Below are 19,886 nucleotides of genomic sequence, written 5' to 3'. Positions count from 1 at the left end.
CAAGTTAGGCGGACCGAAACACAGACAGGCAGTTACCTTCAGCGTCCAGAAGTCTGGTCACCCCTAGTGACTCTGCGATCTCAAAGGCCTGCTCCAGGTTGTCAAGGTTACTCTGCTGCGCCACCACCTCCATGTCAATCAGGTCTGGCCTGGAGACCACCAGAGAGGGAGACAGGGGGGTCAGAACTGAAAGTGTGTGTGTGTGTGTGCGCGCGCGCGTGTATCTCAGTGTGTGTGTGTGTCTCAGTGTGTGTGTGTGTGTGTCTCAGTGTGTGTGTGTGTGTGTGTCTCAGTGTGTGTGTGTGTGTGTGTCTCAGTGTGTGTGTGTGTGTGTGTGTCAGTGTGTGTGTGTGTGTGTGTGTGTGTGTGTCTCAGTGTGTGTGTGTGTGTGTGTGTGTGTGTGTGTGTGTGTATATACACCTGAATCGGTGGAGCAGGGCATTGAACATGCGTCCGTCGCTCCAGGAGGAGGAGAAGTTGGTACAGCGGAGGCCAGGCCAGCCCTCTGTGGCCTGCTGGCTCCATAACAACAGCTTCTCCTTAGCCGTCAGGTCCCCAGACTCACCACTCACATAGATCTCCGAGATCTGGAATCCAGAGGTGAGGATAGGGTTCATATAGGAAACACACATTATGAACACAAAACACACATCTTTGAGAACTGCAGAATACAGAGGACATGAGGGGGGTTCATTCAGGTAACGCTCATTATGAACACACACACACACTCATTATGAACACACACACACACACAAATGTCAGAGAAGAGGACAGAGGAGAGGGTTATTAAATATGGGCTATAAATATTGGGATGACTTTGCTTGGATCCATCCATATGTATTGGCATAAGGTTTCAAACATGACGTATTTCGCGGTCAAAGGACGCCTGCTCTTACTGTATAGTGAGGACAAACAGGCGACATGAAGCCCACGACAGCTGGCAGAGAAGCCGACCCTTTCCCTTTAGGGGCACACATTAATTATACACTACATTATCCCATCTCATATTCATGACATTGTCCTACTATCAGACTGTAACCCCACAGTGTGCATTAATTACACCATTTCAAACATATGGTGTCTTTAGTCATGACTTAAATGAATGGACCATCACCGTAGCCGTATTTCACACACACGGAAACACGTGTACACATACAAGTACAGTCCCAGTGAGTCGGCCAAAAAATATAGCCACATGCTAGTCGTCATACAAACTCCTAAACCTGGGAGTCTTTTCTTCACTTTGATTCAACTTGTCATCTTTGTTCCTATCCTCCATCTTGTTTGGCCTTTAATCAAAAGGCCTTTCGCCAGAGCTGAGTGAAGCCGATCCTCTCTTCTTTTTCTCCTTCAGTCTCTCATTATTCTTCTTTATGTCTGGCCAGCTCATTAGCCCGTTTTCTCACCACACTATCCCCCCCTCTCCCACCCTCCCCCCCTCGTTTATTTCTTTTTTCCCCCGTCTCTCCCCTTCCCTCCGTTCCTCTCCTAAGGTGGCCTTCCAGCCTTCCCCCTATCAGCCTGTCACGTCGGCTCGTCTCAGAAGCGGCCTTGTTTGGATCAATCCGTCTCTCCTTCACATCAATCTGCTGTTTTACTCCCTCTTTTCGTTGAGGCCAAAGCGCTTATACCCTCCTCCTCCCTCCCTACTTTCTTCTCTTTCTTGAATCTGTTCTGACTGACAAAGGGTGGCTGATGTATTTGCTGTATCTGGCAGTGCCTGGTTCTTGTCATCATTATTCCTCCCTCATCCCTTTCCCCCTCCCTCCCTCCCTCCCTGACTGTGTCTCTCAAGTGCTAATATAGAACAGCATGAAATTCCAGTGAGTGCCAGAAGACTGCAGTAACAGCCAAAAGAGAGGGAGAGAGAGGGGGGAGGAGAGAAGGAGAGGAGGAATGGCTTGGGAACGAGAGAGAGCAAAACCAGGCCTGCGTAAACTAATAAGGCCTCGCATGCACAAGGCACGCACATAAACCATACGCACCGACGGCAAACACACACGTGTAACCCAAAACACAGCTCCTCAGTGCCGGTGAGCCTCTCCCAGTAAAGAGTATTGAGGCAAGGCCATTCACTACAGGGACACTCCATCACTTGGACTCTGGCTGCGCGCTCAAGTGACTGGCGATAAACAGCGCACAGCCTCGCTCGACCATTCTACACCAAGGTACTGTACCATCCTATGTAGCTCAGTCGCATGTGATTCTTGAGGGTCGGTGCCTTTACACACTCACAGCTTCAGGGACAGAAAGGTAGTGCTATCACCACTGACTAGAACGGCTATAAAAGCCAGGCCTACTGTACATTGCTATGACACACTCACCCCCTGGGACTCAGAATGGATTGCATTTAAAGAAAGGGTCCTTTGAAGCAGCAGGGAGTTGGGAGGGACGACGGGAGAGAGGGATGGATAGAGAGAGAGAGGGAGAAAGAAAGAAAATGGAGGATAGGCAGGGAGAGAGACGAGGACAGATTCAGATAGCTGATGGGGAGACGGAACGAGACGGACAGAATACACCAAATCCATTAAAAAAGGGGAGAGAGAGGATTGGATAGAGAGTGTTTGGGAACCCCCCTGGGGCGAGATGCAGCAGTATACTGTTGATGAATGCACATCTGAAATCCCTACTTATTCAGATGAGGGTAGGCCAGACATTGGCAAAAAGGCACGCACGCACACACACACACACACACACACACACACACACACACACACACACACACACACACACACACACACACACACACACACACACACACACACACACACACACACACACACACACACACACACACACACACACACACACACACACACACACACACACACACAGAATGAAACCTGGAGAAAGAGCCAGGACTTGATGATTACCTGGCTAAAACGCTTGTAAACGGAGACCGGGCTCTAAGCACCTGCGAGCGTCTCGCTTTCCCCCGTAACTCAGCACCGTGCGTCAAATGAGACACACAGGCCCAAAGAAAACATAACATCATACCATCACAGCATACATAATATACTGACGGCCGGGTGCTACACATCGGCAGCCACGAAGGGAGTTTCCTGCTTTCAATGTAAAGTACCTTGAGCAAGAAAGGTGCTATATCAATTAACTACCAATTGATGGTCATTATCGGTAACAGTGAAAGGGTCACCAGCAACTGTGGGGTCAAAAACCTACAATATAGTAGGCATAGAAATAGATTTACTAGAACCGACATTACCATTCAAGTTAATGTAATTCTATTCCTATGACAGTAGATCCTTTATTGAACAGCTTATTGTGATGGAGCTCAAATGAGGCCATTGAATCCCACCCCCCCCCACACACACACACACACACACACACACACACACACACACACAATTCCGTGAGCCGTATGATCTCATAAACCAATACATCACTGCAAAATAACAAGCTTCAGTATGCTGTCAGGAACCCTGCCATTTGAGGCAACACACACACAGTCAAAAGTAACAGGGGAAAGAGTGGGTGGTGTGAGGAGAGAATGGGTGATGGAGAAGGAAAAGGGGGAGAGATGCAGAGATGGTCTGTGCTGTGCTGATTAGGCTCTGGGGACAGACCCAGGAAGGATGAGAAGACGCAGAGTGCCTTCTGCAGGGCTGATAATGACCAGGACACAAAACAAACACAGCGACAGGGACACAAATGCACAAATTCTCTCTCTCACAAAGATGTGTGACACTAGTATACAAGACTTAAAAGGGCAACACATATTCATAAATATGCTCCCCCCCCCCCCGATCCTGGACAAAACCCCAATTACACGTAGCCTACATTTCCACGAGTGAGTGAGTGAGTGAGAGAACGAGAAAAATGCCCGACCTGAGGGAACTGCTTTGTGGTGACCTGGGGTGGAGATAGAGGACTGTCTGTTGCAGAGTCCAGTCCCTCTCTGGAGCTTTCCCAGTCTCCCTGGGTGGCGCCCCCTGCCTCTGGGGAGGTTAGTGGAAGGTCGCTGGCATAGCCTGAGGACAGAGGGTCCTGTACCGAGGGTCCCTCGACTTCCGTAGTTCCCTGGGTCCCTGGAAGGTTGGTAGTCATATTGGGACCTGAGGTGTCCATATTGTCTCTCCTTTGGGTCAGGCCAACCCTGCCTACCTGGGTGGCGCCTCCAGTCTCTGGGGAGGTGGGTAGCAGATCGCTGGCATAGCCAGAGGCAAAAGGGTTCTGAATTAATAGCCCCTCTTGGACCTGGGCTGGTTTATCCAGACTAAGTTCCTTGACTTCTGTAGTTTCTTGGGTCTCCATCAGGAAAGCGGTCCTGGCATCCATTTTGGCTCTCCCGCTATCCTCCTCAGAGAGTTGCACTTTGTTTCCAGTCACTGTGCCTTCCTTGACCTTTGTAGTTTCCCGGGTCCCCGGGCGGTTAGCCGTCTTATTGAGACAGGTGGCGTCAATTTTGGCTCTCGCGATGTCCTCCTCAGAAAGCTGTACTTTGAGGATGTTCCCAGTCACTGGGGATGCAGCTGGAGGTTCGGCACGTACCTCTACCTCGTTGTCATGGTTACCATCTCCTGTCCAAACTGGGCACCCAAAGTCACTGGGGTAGACTGTCCTTACAACACACAGCAAGCCCCCCACCTCACGAATGTGCACCACCCCTTTGCGCTCCTTTTCCGGAGGGGTGTTAAAAGCAACCCCCAGCGTCCCTGCTACCCCGCCCCCACCTTCATCCTCCACCCCTTTCTCCTCCTTTTCTCTTTCCCTTTCTTTCTTGGGTCTTAGTATGGAAGGCCTCTCCAGGACCCCTTGTTCTCGCTCCCTGACTTTGCAGACCTGACCCCCGCCAGGGGTGGTGTGCACCTGGGATGGGACAGCTGGGTCAGAGTTGTCAGGGTTGTCTGGGGTGAGGTTCTCACTGGGTTGCCCTTGGCTGCTTGAAGCATCCATGGTACTGCTCGTCCCCTCTTCCTCACTCCCAGCTCCGGGGTAGGACAGCCTTCTCCACACTGGGCTTGGCTCAGGGGACAGTTCCAGCACTCTGCTACCACCCAACCCTCCCATGCTGTCACTCGTGGAGTCAGCACAGAGAGCACTGGGCAGTCTGGATTGAGTTTGAGCCTGAGGCACGGTTAAATTGGTGATTTTGGCTCCGACGTCACTCATAGTTTTGAACGACGCTGTGGTTGCCTCCGTGACAGTACCTTTGTCCTCTTCCTCCTCATCCTCTTCCTCTGGTATGTTGCTTATCCTTATGCTTTCCACCTCCGAGCCTACCGACGACCCTCCTTTCTGGTGCTTCTTTCCTTTGCGTTTCCGCCGGAAGCGGAGGCGCCGTTTGGGGTTGGGGGACAGCGGGGGGAAGCCGTGTCCTCCCTCCCTAGGAGGCCGCACACAACCCATGGAGCTTCCCATCTCAGATCGACAGTGAATGAAGGAGGGAAGGGGCGGCAAAATTAGAAAGCAAAACAGAAGCGCTCAGGTGGACAGGCAGATGAGAGTAGCAGAGAGTGACAGACGAATCTGATACGAAGGTGACACCTGCTCTCGGTGTGACGTTAGCGACAGCCGGTTTAGATCTGGTTGCCAGGAGCATAGAAAAATGACAGAATGATAGCGCGAGGACGTGGGTTCTTGTCACCTTCTCACAGTGTCTAGTTCAGTCCACTCGGCCGAAGTGCTTGCTGCAGGCTTGCGTGTCACAGCTCTCGTCTCTCCGTAGGCGCTCCTCTCCCCGTCTTCCCTCCCCCTCCTCTTCTCTCTGCAGCTGTTGCCTCACCTCACACAGGCTCAGGCAACACCGCGGTCAGCCCTAGCTGCTCTGGCTCGCTCTGAGGCCCCCACCTCTATGGGCAGGTCACGGACGTCCCAGCAGGGTCCCAGCACTCACTTCAAGGACAAGCGAGGCAGAAACATGTCAGTAGACTCAGCACAGCGTAAGAGAAAATCGATTTGGCTCAGGCTTTGGTAGTTCATTCATCTAAGGTTTGGCAGGTGAGAACGTAAGTCAACGTGGCTCATACATACTACATGTTGAATGAGGCTAGGAGACTTTGTGGTAGGAGACGGTGAGTCAGAGCACTGCAGGTGTGTCCATTTCAGCCAATCAGTCGTGTAACACACACAATGTCGGAGTGTATTCGAGTTGTCCGTGGGGTCTCCGGCGTTGCCTGCGACGGAATCAGCGCTCGTCTCATCTCGTATCTGCCATTTCTTAGAGTGTGTGGTGCGAGGGGGCTGCAGTGCAGACTCACACATGCAGTGTGTCCGACTCAGTGCACATCATACCAGTCACTCGGCAGCAAATAAAATGAAAACAACTCAGGTCATCTGCAATTCTGCTCTGTTTCCGCAACCCTGCACACACATGCAGTTTGTTTGTCATTTGTTTTCCCTGTCGTTCCGGTGGTACTGTAATCCAAGTACTTTATCCAGGCTCGCCTCCAAGTATCCAGAATCATATATTATTAATACCTCTCTGCTCCTACGATAATTATATTGCTGTCAGCTCCTTAATGGTCAACAACATTCATAGTAGTAGCCGTGATAGCATTAGCTATGAAGCAGCTGGTGGTGTCCCATTCTGCTGCGGCAGCATGCTAGTATCCACTATCCAGATTGGAGGTGGGCGATAGCGAACAGTCAGCCAACACACCGACAGCGTGTTGAAAACCTCAAACCAGAGCCTTGACGACGGCGGCGGCTCAGACTCCTCGCCATCTCCCACGATCCCCCCTGTTCATGGAGTCGCTGTGTCATGTGATGCTTGATTACCTTCAGTTCACACGGTTGTTAACCACAGAGATCTCTTTGTCGTCTTAGTACGAAGGAAACCTCCGGGGGGGGGGGGGGGGGCGTTAGATGTCAACGTTAAGTCAACGTTACGGTGCTGACTTGGAAGCCTCCAGGTGACACGGGTAACCATGGGACTAGGAGGAGAGGCGGTGAGCTACTGAACTGTAGGCGTTCCTGCATTACTCTTCTTCGACAATCCTTCGAATGACTGCAATCATAGAAAAGCCAGACAACTCTGGTAGTGGTCCCTGTAGTTGTGTCTCTGGTAAAAATCCAGAGCACGTCGCGTTAGGGAGCAGAGATCACCCCCTTTAGCTTTCCAGACGTCACGTGGCTCCCCCCTGGATAGCAGCCTTTATCTTATCCTCCCTCCCACAAAGGATTGCTGGGAGATCGTGCTAGTGGCTGGTGCTATCCAAACACTAACCCCTCAGTCCGTCTCCATCCTTGTCACCGTCTCTCAGCCAGGCAGGCTTTTTCCATTATCCCTGCTGCAGTCTTCGTCGCGACACTGCTCCAGTATATAAGCATCCACACTCATCCAGGTCTGTATGTGTTCCCAGTAGGAGTCCACAGGCGTGCATGCAAAGAGGGTCTGGTTGCAGACAACCAAGCAGATAGACAGGCGGTTGGTTAAACATGCACCCCCTCTCCACTCGTCTCCTCTGGTCTGGTTGATCGAATTACCAGTGGTGGCTGGGCTAAGCTACAGGAGGCGAGGCTACAGGAGGATGGGTTCGACTTTGTGAGGGTAAGTCCAGTGTCCCCAGCTATAGCTGTCCCCCCGATGCTGCCGGCAAACGAGCAGCTGACTGGGTGAGGCAAAAGTAGAGGATAAGTCCGGTAGTCTGGAGCTCCTTGGCTGGTTATAGAGAGAGATGGAGGCGGAGATGGCATCCGGATGAAGGGGGAACAAGGTCCCCGTCAGACAGGCATGGTTGGATTGATCCAATTTATACGGTGCTCCCGGGAGAGAAGCGAAATGTGTGTGCGTGTGCAGCTGAGGAGAGAGCAAGAGCGCGTCTGTGTGTGCCTTCAGGGCTTGGCGATCCTCTGATCAGCTGTGGGTGTGTGTATGAATCCTCTGTGTGCGCATTTGAGTCGAGGCCTGTAGATCCAAGGAAAGCCAGGAGACACAGTAACAGCAGGCAGCCTGTATTCCTCTCCCCCTCTCTCTCGCTGGCTTCACTCGTTTGTTCTCTCCCTGGCTCGCAGGCAACGACAGAGGGAAACGCTTTATCTTCAGGCTGCTTGCAGCTTCACTGCTCTAGCTCGCTCCTGCTCTCTTTCCCTCCCTCCCTTCTCCTCCTATCCGCTTCCTCGTGGCTCCCTCCCTCCCTCCCTCTCTCTGTGGCACACTGTGAGCTCAGAGCGCTTGTTGTGACACTCACACTTACAGCACGAACAATATGCTTTTTGGGGGTCTGATACGGATTCCGATTTTTGGGGGGGACAAAGCTCACCAATAGGATATATCCGTCAATGGAGTGTTTTATAGCGGGGAAATTGAAAAGTGACATTTTTCCACACAGTTGTCAGAAATTGTCATCCAAAAGAGCAATTGTTCAAGACATATGCTTCAAATGTTAATTTGTTAAATTGTGACAATGACATGAGAATGGCCTCAAATGTTCAGATCAGCATGAGATTCCCTCTTTTCATCCTATGTATTGAATATTTGAAAAATTTTGGTCCGATACTGATTTTTTTTTTTTTAAATCGGTTTTTAAAATCGGTAAAAATGCCAATATAGCTGAACCGATTTATCAGTTGCACGCACACACATACACCTCAAAAGCTTCCCCAGATTGCAAGCTGCTACAGAGGAAGATCCTATTGTTGCTTCTCTGCAATACTGAGATCACCTCAATCTGACACAGAGAGAGACACACAGAGAGAGAGAGAGAGATAGACACAGAGAGAGAGAGAGATAGACACAGAGAGAGAGAGAGAGACACACAGAGAGAGACACAGAGAGAGATAGACACAGAGAGAGAGAGAGAGAGAGAGAGAGAGAGAGAGACACAGAGAGAGAGAGACACACACACAGAGAGAGAGAGACACACACAGAGAGAGAGAGATACACAGAGAGAGAGAGACACACAGAGAGAGACACAAATGCAAAAGAGCCTTTGCACCAGTTCAGGATCCACCACTTTCACCGATAAGCCATTTTAACACACAGACTCCAAGACGCGACAACCTTGTCTCCCACATAACACTGCTGCAGTGTGGTCATGTGGTTTGTTATAGCCTTCACACTGTACTCTCACACACCTTAGACACTCAATATCTCACTGTGTGTGTGGGTGGTGGACTGTACGAGCACACACAATGAACACACATCTCACAAGCCCACATTGAGAAACCCCCACCCACGTCATTAAACACACACACACACGGACTGGAGGCTTTGCATAGCAGCTTAGACCTCTACCCACCGACCAAATACCAACAGAAATATAATAAATACAGAGTATTCCCCAGTGATGACAGATGGGCTACATGAGTCCAATTCACAGTGGAAAACAGACTAATCAGGTCCCTGAGGCCTTCCCCATGGATATGATATAATGGGCTGGAAACCAACTAGCTACCTGCACTCAGTCACCCCCGTCAGGGATCCTACACTGTACTGACCCAGCTCCATTAGGGATAATCATCAAGTCTAGCGCCAATGAGAGTATTTTACCAGATAATTATTTCTGTCACAACATATTTAGCATTCAGACAGAATATAGGTTGTGTAGAAGAGCAGATTTGAGGTCAGTTTTGATGTTTCACCTCTAAATGACGGAGGTTAGGAGATATATAGGGTAAGCTGGTCCTAGATCTGTGCTTTGCTAGCACTTTCTAATTTGAGCTTTCGCATAAGCAGGTCAGAGCTGGGTCTTGATGATGTATTTTGTATTAAAGGTTCTTCAAGGGAAGGAATTACAGAAGCACAAATTGAAGAGCCAGGCCAGAGTGGATTAGCCAATCGCACGCAGCCACAGTTTAGGAAGAGTCAGGGATTGTGAGGCTGTGTAGTTGGCTGAGAGCATTGTTAGTGTGCCAGGTCATCTATGATGCTGGGATAAATGGGGACCCCTAGTGGTGAAAGTGAGGCGCTGCAGCCAGCCTTGCACCACTGTTGCATCAGGGTAGATGTAAGCCTACTGAATTCACATAGACCTCAGTGGCGTGTATTCATGGATGCCAAGCAAAGCCTGGCTTCCCCAAATATTTTTTCCATACATTCGCAAGTGGCTTAATCACACGGGAGAAACCATTTGAGCGAGGGAACCAGCACCCCTCTGTCTCAGTATGTGTAGCATACTGTATCTGATGCCGTCTGGACAAAAAGAGTATAACATGTTGCCGCCGTAGCATTTGATTGTCCTGGTACAGCAAGACGCCCCCGAAGGAAGGCAAGTTAGGATTTGGCTTCAGACCAATCAAATCACTTCCTAAGCAAAACGTCATTTTAAGAAAAACATGTCTGTTTTTGGTCAGCTTGTGTTGATGTCCTGCAATAGCTAGCTTGCTAAATCGGCATTTTCCTAAGCCATGGATGGAGATGGGGATTTGGACTTGTGGTTTTTACTTAATTCTCTGTACAGGCCAATGATTATGATGGCAATTCTGCCCCATGAATACATTTATATATTGGGCCACTGGCCTGAGATGATTGAAATTCAATATATAGCCTAGATGTAACCTAGTAGGCTCGTTAACTAGCTAGCTAATTTAGTTGGTTCAGTGTTGCCCATGCGAGGAACTTAGGCTAGTAGTAATACTTTTAGCTTGGTAGCCTATGACAAGAAAAACTAGAAGTTTACTGTATGACAGAGACATAGACCCTTTGCCAACATAAAAGAGAGGATGGCATTGGCGTTTAACTTGTCTACAAGTAGGGTAAGTCAACATTTTTTGTTTTACTAGAACACACACACAAATCAGTACCATGGACAGACGCATGATATTTAGCAACATTGATTGTACTAAAATGATTTTGGTATCTTTACGTTTGTTTTCAGTGTATTAAACAAAGCACATATAGCCCTGTTGATTTGATGTTTAAATATTCAGTTGAACCGGTGCTGGAAGAGCGGAGGCAGGGCTCCTGTTGTCTTTGTGCTGACTTGCGGTAACGCCGTGGTTCTAAATCAGTAGCTGTTTAGTAAACTCTAGAAAACATGAACTTGCTTGCCCCTGCTGCAGACAATTGCTGTTTGTTACATGCAATATTAGATTTGTGGACTTCACCGGACAGATGTTGCCCTCTGGCTTTGTGAGGAAAAAAATGTAGGTGTGGGGTAGTTGAATTTATTCCGCCACCGTGTGAGTTATATTTTTGTTGTCACGGCCATACTGTATACGGTGGCGTATGAACGGATGGGTTATAGAGCAAACCACGCAATTATCACAGCATAGGTTGTCATATGACATTTTTTACTGGCTTGCTCAGTGGTTTTACCAACGCACCGCTATAAAAACCCTCTTAGGCCTCCCCCTCCCCCCATCTGCGATATCCACCCGTTCTGCCAGTCACATTTTATTAAAGGTCCCCAAAGCACAAACGTCCCTGGGTCGCTCGTCTTTTCAGTTTGCTGCAGCTAGTGACTAGAACGAGCTGCAACAGACACTCAAACTGGACAGTTTAATCTTCATTCAAAGACTCACTCATGGACACTCTGACAATTGTGACTGCTTGGCATGTTCTCTCTACCTTCTTGCCCTTTGTGCTGTTGTCTGGGCCCAATAATGTTTGTCCCATGTTTTGAGCTGCTACCATGTTGTGTTGCTACCATGTTGTTGTCATGTTGTGTTGCTGCCTTGCTATGTTGTCTTAAGTCTCTCTTTATGTGGTGTTGTGTTGTCTCTTGTCGTGATGTGTGTTTTGTCCTATATTTTTATTTACATTTATTTTTAATCCCAGCCCCCGTCCACGCAGGAGGCCTTTTTGGTAGGCTGTCATCGTAAATAAGAATTTGTTCTTAAACTGACTTGCCTAGTTAAATAAAGGTTAAATAAAAAAATATATACCAAAAAATACTGAAGTGCTATTCATTTTTGAATGCTGTAGGTTTGTCACTAACAAGTGCAACGATCCAGAATATACTGTATTCAAAACAACACTTTTTGGGGAAGGTGTCATTTGAAAGACAGCTATTATCCGTGAGGTGAGTAGGTGAACATCACGCCAAATGTTGACGTCAACTGATGAATTACAGTGCCTTCAGAAGCATTCATACCTCTTGAATTATTCCACATTTTGTCGTGGTACAGCCTGAAGCCAAAATTGATTAAATTGATTGTTTTTTCTCTCACCCATCTACACACAGTACCCCATAATGACAAAGTGAAAACAAGTTTTTAGAAATGTTTGCACATTTTTGAAAATGAAACACAGAAATGTCATTTACATAAGTATTCACACCAGAGTCAATACTTTGTAGAAGCACTTTTGGCTGTGATTACAGCTTTGAGCCGTCTTGGGTATGTCTGTACCAGCTTTGCACATCTGGATTTGGGGATTTTCTCCCATTCCCCCTTGCATATTTTTTCAAGCTCTGTTAAGTTAGATGGGGAGCAGCAGTGAACAGCAATCTTCAAGTCTTTCCACAGATTTCCAATGGGATTCAAGTCTGGGCTTTGGCTGGGCCACTCAAGGACTTTCACATTCTTGTTCTGAAGCATTCCAGCATTGATTTGGATGTATGCTTGGAGTCATTGTCCTGTCGGAACGTAAATCTTCGCCACAATCTAAGGTCGTTTGCACTCTGAAGCAGGTTCTCATCAAGGATTTGCCTGTATTTGGCGCCATTCATTGTTCCCTCCATCTTCCTGCCACTGAAAAGCATCTCCATAGCATGATGCTGCCACCCCCATGCTTCACGGTAGAGATGGTGTTAGACGGGTGATGAGCTGTGCCTGGTTTTCTCCAGACATAGCACTTTGCATTCAGGCCAAAGAGTTCAATTTTTGTCTCATCAGACCACAGAATCTTATGCCTTATGATCTGTCTATCACGTGCCTTTTTTTGCGAACTCCAGGTGGGCTGTCATGTTCCTTTTTCTCAGGAGTGGCTTCCGTCTGGCCATTCTCCCATAAAGCAAAGATGGGTGAAGTGCTTTAGAGAGACTGTTGTCCTTTGAGCAGGTTCTCCCATCTCAGCCAAGGAATTCTGTAGTTCTGTCAGAGTGGTCATGGGGTTCTTGGTCACCTCCCTGACCAAGGTACTTCTTGCCCGTTTGGTCGGACGGCCAGTTCTAGGCAGAGTCTGAGTAGTTCCATATTTTTTCCAGTTGCCAATGTTGGAAACTTTCAATACTCTAGAAATTGTTTTATACCCAATCACAATTCTATCGCAGAGATCTACAGACAGTTCCTTGGACTTCATGGTATAGTTTCTGCTCTGACATGCACTGTCAACTGTATGACCTTATATAGACAGGTGTGTTTCTTTCTAAAATCATGTCCAAACAACTGAGTTGGCCACAGGTGGACGACAATTAAGTTGTCGTGACAACTCACGGATGATCAAAAGACATTGGATGCATCGGAGCTCAATTTGGAATGTCATAGCAAAGGGGTGTGAATACTTATGTAAATTAGACGTGTCTGGATTTACATTTGCAAAAATGTCCAAAAACATGGGCTTTTGTGAAAATATATTTAATCAATTTTGAATTCAGGCTGTAACACAACATGTGAAATAAGTCAAGGTTTTGAATACTTTCTGAAGGCAATGTAATGACCAAGTAGAGGACACCTAGCAGACATTTATGCCTTGAGGGCAAGAGCAGGGCTGAGGATCTTTAAAACTGAATTGAAGAGGCTGGTGTTGACTGCTGAGATAGCAACTTGTCTAGCCTGCAGTCAGAGAACGTTTTTGCTAACATGACACGTCTTTGAAATAATGAAGAACTAGTCTTAACTAGGCATGACAGAGTGTGGAGTCATAGGCCTGTGGTTCTACCCCTGACAACATAGTGGATAGTCCAATGACAAATTCTCCTTTGGCCTGACAACATAGATTCCTCCAATCACACATTATTTTGCTGGCAGTAGTCGAACCTTAGGGGGACAGCTTCCTGGAATGACTCCACTCCACACTTTCGGGCCATGCAGTGCTTTCTAACCAAACATCTGATTTTAACCACTAACACCAAAGCCTATATCCTTGCCCATAATCTTTACAATAAATGAATATGTGCTTTCTAACACGGCATCTTGTGACCACCAATTAAATTGCTACTCCTTGCAAATCCCAGGTCATAATATGTGCTGTTCAGACTTTTAAACACATAGTTTATTTCGACATGTACTACCGCGGTCTACGTTGATGTACTCGTCTGAATATTTACGTTTTTTGTGTTATTGTTAAAAAAAACCTAATAAAAACATGTTCATTTTCGATTGGTTATATTTTTTGTTAAGAAATTCCGTCATGGATGAAATGGAGAATTACTGACACAAGAAACTAGATTCTAAGCACTCTCTATGAAACTGTGTGTTTATATGTCCGTCCTCTCCCTTAACAGCTACCCGGACTATCTGCATTGAACTATTTTGAGTCATCACATACGCTGCTGTTACTGTTTATTATCTATCCTGTTGCCTAGTCACTTTATCCCTACATGCAGTGCCTTCACATTTTATTGTGTTACAAAGTGGCATTCAAATGGATTTAATTGTCATTTTTTTGTCAACAATCTACACAAAATACTCTAAAGACAAAGTGTAAGAAAATGTTCATTTACATTTTGTTTTTAATGCAAGTGCATTAACTAAAGGTTGTTACAGAAGTATTCAGCCAATACAGAAACACCTTTGGCAACGATTAAAGCTGTGAGTCTTCTGGGGTATGTCTCTAAGAGCTTTGCACATCTGGATTGTGCAATATTTGCCCATTATTCTTTTTAAAATTCTTCAAGCTATATTAAGATGTTGTGGGGATCATGAATAGACAGCACTTTTCAAAACTTGCCAAGCAGATTTAAGTCAAAACTCAGGAACATTCACGGTCGTCTTGGTAAGCAACTCCAGAAAATATTTGGCCTTGTGTTGTAGGTTCCTGTCTTTCTTTAAGGTTAATTCCTCTCGTGGTCTCTGGTGTAACGCAAACTGACGCAGGATTGTGCCTGTGCTTAGCTCCATCCCATTTCTTTTTCATCCTGAAAAACTCCCCAGTATTTGTCGATGTCAAACATACCCGGACCATGATGCAGCCACCGCTATGCTTGAAAATAAGGAGGCAGTTACTCAGTGATTTGCTACAAACATAAGGCTTTGCATTTAGGCCCAAAAGTGTATGCCTTTTCTGTTTTTTTCTTCTTTTCACTATTACTTTAGTACCTTGTTGCATAAAAGATGCATGTTTTGAAATATTTTAATTCTGTAAATTTGTATTCTTCTTTTCACTCTGTCATTATTGTGGAGTCACTACAATGTTGTTGATCCATCCTCAGTTTTCTACCATCACAGCCATTGAACTCTGTAGCTGTTTTAAAAATCACAAATGGCCTCATGGTGACATTCCTAAGCAGTTTCCTTCCTGTCCTGCAGCTCAGTTCAGAAGGACGACTGCATCTTTGATGTTCTGGGTGGTTTAATACATTATCCACAGCATAATTATTAGCTTGACCATAATTAAAGAGATATATAATATCTGATTTGTTATTGTTACCCATCTACCAATCACTGCACTTCTTTATGAGGCTTTCAAAAAGCTCCCTGGTCTTTGTAGTTGAATCTGTGCTTGAAAATCAATACTTGATTGATGGACCTTACAGATGTTGTATGTATGGGGGACAGAGGAAGGGTTAGTCATTAAACAATAATGTCAACCCCTATTATTTCACACAGAGTGAGTCCATATAACCTGTTATGTGATTTGTTAAGCCAAACTAATTTAGGCTTGCCTAAACAAAGAGGCTGAATACTTATGTAATAACTATATTTTATACTGTACAAAAATGTAAACGCAACATGTAAAGTGTTGGTACAATGTTCCATGAGCTGAAATAAAATATCCCAGGAATTTTCCATTTGCACAAAAAGCATATTTCACTCCCCAAAAAAAAATGACATCCCTGTTAGTGAACATTTCTCCTTTGCCAAGATAATCCATCCACCTGACTGACAGGTGTGGCATATCAAGAAGCTGTATAAACAGCATGATCATTACACAGGTGCACCTTGTGCTGGGGGAAATAAGGCCACCCTAAAATGTGCCGTTTTGTCACAAAACACAATGCATGCTGACTGCAGGAATGTCCACCAGCGATGTTGCCAGAGAATTTAATGTTAATTTCTCTACCATAAGCCATGTAACCACACCAGCCCAGGACCTCCAGCCCAGCAAACTCACCAGACATGTCACCCCCTGAGCATGTTTGGGATGCTCTGGATCGACGTGTACGACAGCCTGTTCCAGTTCCAGGCAATATCTAGCAACTTCACACAGGCATTGAAGAGGACTGGGACAACATTCCACAGGCCACAATCAACAGCCTGATAAACTCTAACGAGATAGATGTGTCGCGCTGCTTGAGGCAAATGGTGGTCACACCAGATACTGACTGGTTTTCTGATCCACGCCCCTACCTTTATTTTAAGGTATCTGTGACCAACAGATGCATATCTGTATTCCCAGCCATGAGACATTCATAGATTAGTGCATTTATTTAAATTGACTGATTTCCTTTTACGAACAGTTCCTCAGTAAAAATTGAAATTGTTGCATGTTGTGTTTATATTTTTGTTCAGTGTAGTTATGAATTTTGTATTAATCTTTTCTTCCACTTAGAGTATTTAGTGTAGATTGTTGACAATTCTTTTTTACACACACACACCCATTTTAATCCCACTTTGTAACGTAATAAAACGTGAAGAAATCCAAGGGGTCTGAATACTTTTGCAAGGCACTTTACATATATCTACCTCAATTATCTCATTTCACTCCACATCGACTCCGTACTAAGTTATCATTACTCATTGTGTATTTATTCCTCATGTTACTATTTTTCGAACGATTTCTCCCTGCATTGTTGGGAAGGGTCCTAAGTAAGCATTCCACTGTTCGTCTACTCCTGTTCGTTTACGAAGCACGTGACAAATAAAATGTGATTTATCCTCAACTGCAACTGTAAACCACCACTGCTCTATACTTCCATCTCCTCTCTCATTTCCTCCTCTTTCAGTGCAACAGTCGTTTTCAGCCCCCATTCAGTCTATCAGAGCTGGGTTAACCGTCTCCACCTCTATCACTTAAACTGCATCACAACACCGCCCTCCCCCTTTCCCTTCCCTCTACTCTCCTGCCTCCGGGCTCACCCCGTTCTGCTGAATCATGCTGATTGAAGTGGCTGCGTAGTCATGCGGCGTGTCTCCTTGGCAACCGGCTTGCCAGTGTCACCTTGAGGTTATTTAATCATAAAATCGCTCTCTCCTGCCCACAGCACGACCTGGTGGTCGTTCACGGGAAGTGTGATTGTAAACCTAATAATACATGTGGGTACCTGAGCTGTCAGAATACTGGCGTTGCCAAAATGGTGCTCTCATTTATTTTTCTAACTTTTATAGAGACGATCGACCCCCCCCCCCAACTAAATCCTCCCTTTTTTTGTGAAGATCTTTGATTTGTGTCAAGGATGCAGGAAGGGTAGATTTGGGTTCGCTTGACTGATTCATGTCCAAACATGTTGTTGTTTTACCCCTGGGTTCCTGAGGCCAGCTGTGTGTGTGTGTGTGTGTGCTCTCCTCTATGGTGCCACAGCTTTAGAACCTGGCCTGACCTACTGCAATGCCCTGCCTGGTGGCGATTTTCCACAACAGCACAAGGACATACCAAGGAAAACTATGCGACACACACAGCCACTCCACTCAAGCTTTTAAAACACTACTACTAGTGTCTTCACAGATACACCCACAACACCATAGCCATAGGAGGCTGCCCTAAAGCCATCTCTGTCTCCACAACAAGCAGGTTGGAACTAAAGCCATCTCTGTCTCCACAACAAGCAGGTTGGAACTAAAGCCATCTCTGTCTCCACAACAAGCAGGTTGGAACTAAAGCCATCTCTGTCTCCACAACAAGCAGGTTGGAACTAAAGCCATCTCTGTCTCCACAACAAGCAGGTTGGAACTAAAGCCATCTCTGTCTCCACAACAAGCAGGTTGGAACTAGAGCCATCTCTGTCTCCACAACAAGCAGGTTGGAACAACATCTACAAACAAAACAACTCAACTCCCCCATTGACCAGATACATTAAAGACTCCTAAAACTAGTCTGCGCCTGGCACAGAACTAACTAGCTACCGCACACACACACACAGAGAGACAGAGAGACAGAGAGACAGAGAGACAGAGAGACAGAGAGAGACAGAGAGAGAGACAGAGAGAGAGACAGAGAGAGAGACAGAGAGAGAGACAGAGAGACAGAGAGACAGAGAGACAGAGAGACAGAGAGACAGAGAGACAGAGAGAGAGAGCCTCTGAACCAACCCGGGTACTCCCAGCAACCCAATATGACAGCAGAGGACAAGTCTGAGAGATCAACACACACACAGAGACAGAGCCTCTGAGCCAACCCTGGTACTCCCAACAACCCAAAATGACAGCAGAGGACATGGCTGAGAGATCAACATCCACCATTAGCTCTAAGGATCGCCACCACCTCTGTCTCCAAGTGATGGGAACTAGACTATAGGCCACAGCAGAACTATCACTATGCCTTTAGCCCATTTGGACAGGGAGGAGACTGAAAACAGCAGCCTCAATAACAAATGTCATGAGGTGGCAGCAATTATCCTGATTTGCAAAACTGTAAACTATATATCTGACAAAAGTGCTGTTAAAGTGATGTGTATTTGGTTCCATAGCAGAATCGCAAACCAACAGAGATTAGCCACAACATAGAAATATGATTTTACTTGTAAAACATTGATTCATTTTTTTTTTTTTTTTTTTTTTTTTAAATGTCCTTTATATTGACAGAGGACAAAGAAAAGAATAAAGGAGTCACATCAACCCTCCGTCCCCCCACGTCACTCAGTCAACTAGAAACAAACTAAACGGAGAAGAGTAGGATGACCTTCACCCCTCCCCACACACACACGCCATACTATGCAGCAGAACTCGTGTAAAGCTCAGTCGCCACCCCTCCCCCACGGGACTGCTACAAGTGCTCAAGGTAATTAGATAGATGATTTTATCTGAACCACCATCTTGACTGCCGTGAGGCCGGCTAGTCATAAATCGATTTTCCTGCCGAGACAGATCCAATTTGAAACCGTCGCTTAAGTAAGCATTTCACTACACCAGTTGTATTCGGCGCGTGTGACTAATAACATTTGACTTGGAGGTGTCGTCGTTTTTAAAATGTATTTAACCGTCATTTAACCAGGTAAAGACCCTTGAGATTAGAGACCTCTGTCGTCAGGTGGACCTGGCCAGAAGGCCAGCAGGAAGTAGTCAGCGTGCCGTGTACACACACACAACATCAGAGCACAACGTCTGGAGCAGGGTGGCCAACCTCGACATAGAACTAGAAGACATAGAGCAGCACAGACCTGGAAGTGCAGGATGATGGTCCAGATGAGGCCCAGTGTCAGCTTGGGGTTGCCGTCGGTGATGTCGTCGTTCCGAATGTTCACCAGTTTGACCTGGAACATGTAGAACGGGAGGATTAAACAGCTGGCCGAGTGGTGAACTAATTAACGCTTTGACATAGACTAGGAAGCTGTAAGGGGACTGGAGTTGGGTACCCATGTGCTCCATGTTATTAACTTCCTGTTTGCTATTGCAACGTTGAATACTACAAAAGGGTGTGACTACCCTCCATATTCCGAACGTCTTTCTCACATCAGTGCACATAAGAGCAATGAAACATGGAGAGGAAGCCACTGAAGGCTACCGAGATGAAGCCCGTGTCTAGTAAGAGCCGGTGTCTCTAAGAGAGAGGTGCAGCATTGGTTAGTGAGGTGTGACTGTGGTCATCTGGGAGTCCCAGTCATGCAGCGCTGACATATTGGGACAGGAGAGAGAGAGAGGTCACCTCAATGATTTTATTTATGGATGTGCTTTGTATGTTTGTTTTTTTTTAAATGGTCAAATAAACCAAAAGAAAAAAAAACTAT

General features: G+C 46.4%; 1 protein-coding gene across 16 annotated transcripts in view; it reads right to left on the bottom strand.

Moving 5' to 3' along the window:
- LOC129819666 (microtubule-actin cross-linking factor 1-like) overlaps positions 1–19,886 on the bottom strand; it is a 264,150-nt gene that overhangs the window by 116,604 nt on the left and 127,660 nt on the right. For 13 of the 16 annotated variants that reach the window (XM_055876117.1, XM_055876127.1, XM_055876121.1 and 10 more), the window contains exons 1-3: positions 3,847–6,813; positions 421–587; positions 37–149 (exon numbers count right to left, since the gene is read on the bottom strand). In XM_055876117.1, coding sequence (XP_055732092.1) covers positions 37–149; positions 421–587; positions 3,847–5,379 — 1,813 coding nt within the window. In that variant the 5' untranslated portion in view covers positions 5,380–6,813. Of the gene's footprint in view, positions 1–36; positions 150–420; positions 588–3,846; positions 6,814–19,319; positions 19,413–19,886 lie in introns of those variants that run through there. The other 3 variants (XM_055876130.1, XM_055876131.1, XM_055876132.1) reach the window with 1 other exon arrangement.

The sequence above is a fragment of the Salvelinus fontinalis genome, chromosome 22, assembly GCF_029448725.1.
Source record: "Salvelinus fontinalis isolate EN_2023a chromosome 22, ASM2944872v1, whole genome shotgun sequence".
In the NCBI taxonomy this organism is placed as follows: Eukaryota; Metazoa; Chordata; class Actinopteri; order Salmoniformes; family Salmonidae; genus Salvelinus; species Salvelinus fontinalis.
Note: the sequence above shows the minus strand (reverse complement) of the source record. Positions and strands in the feature narration are given on the sequence as shown.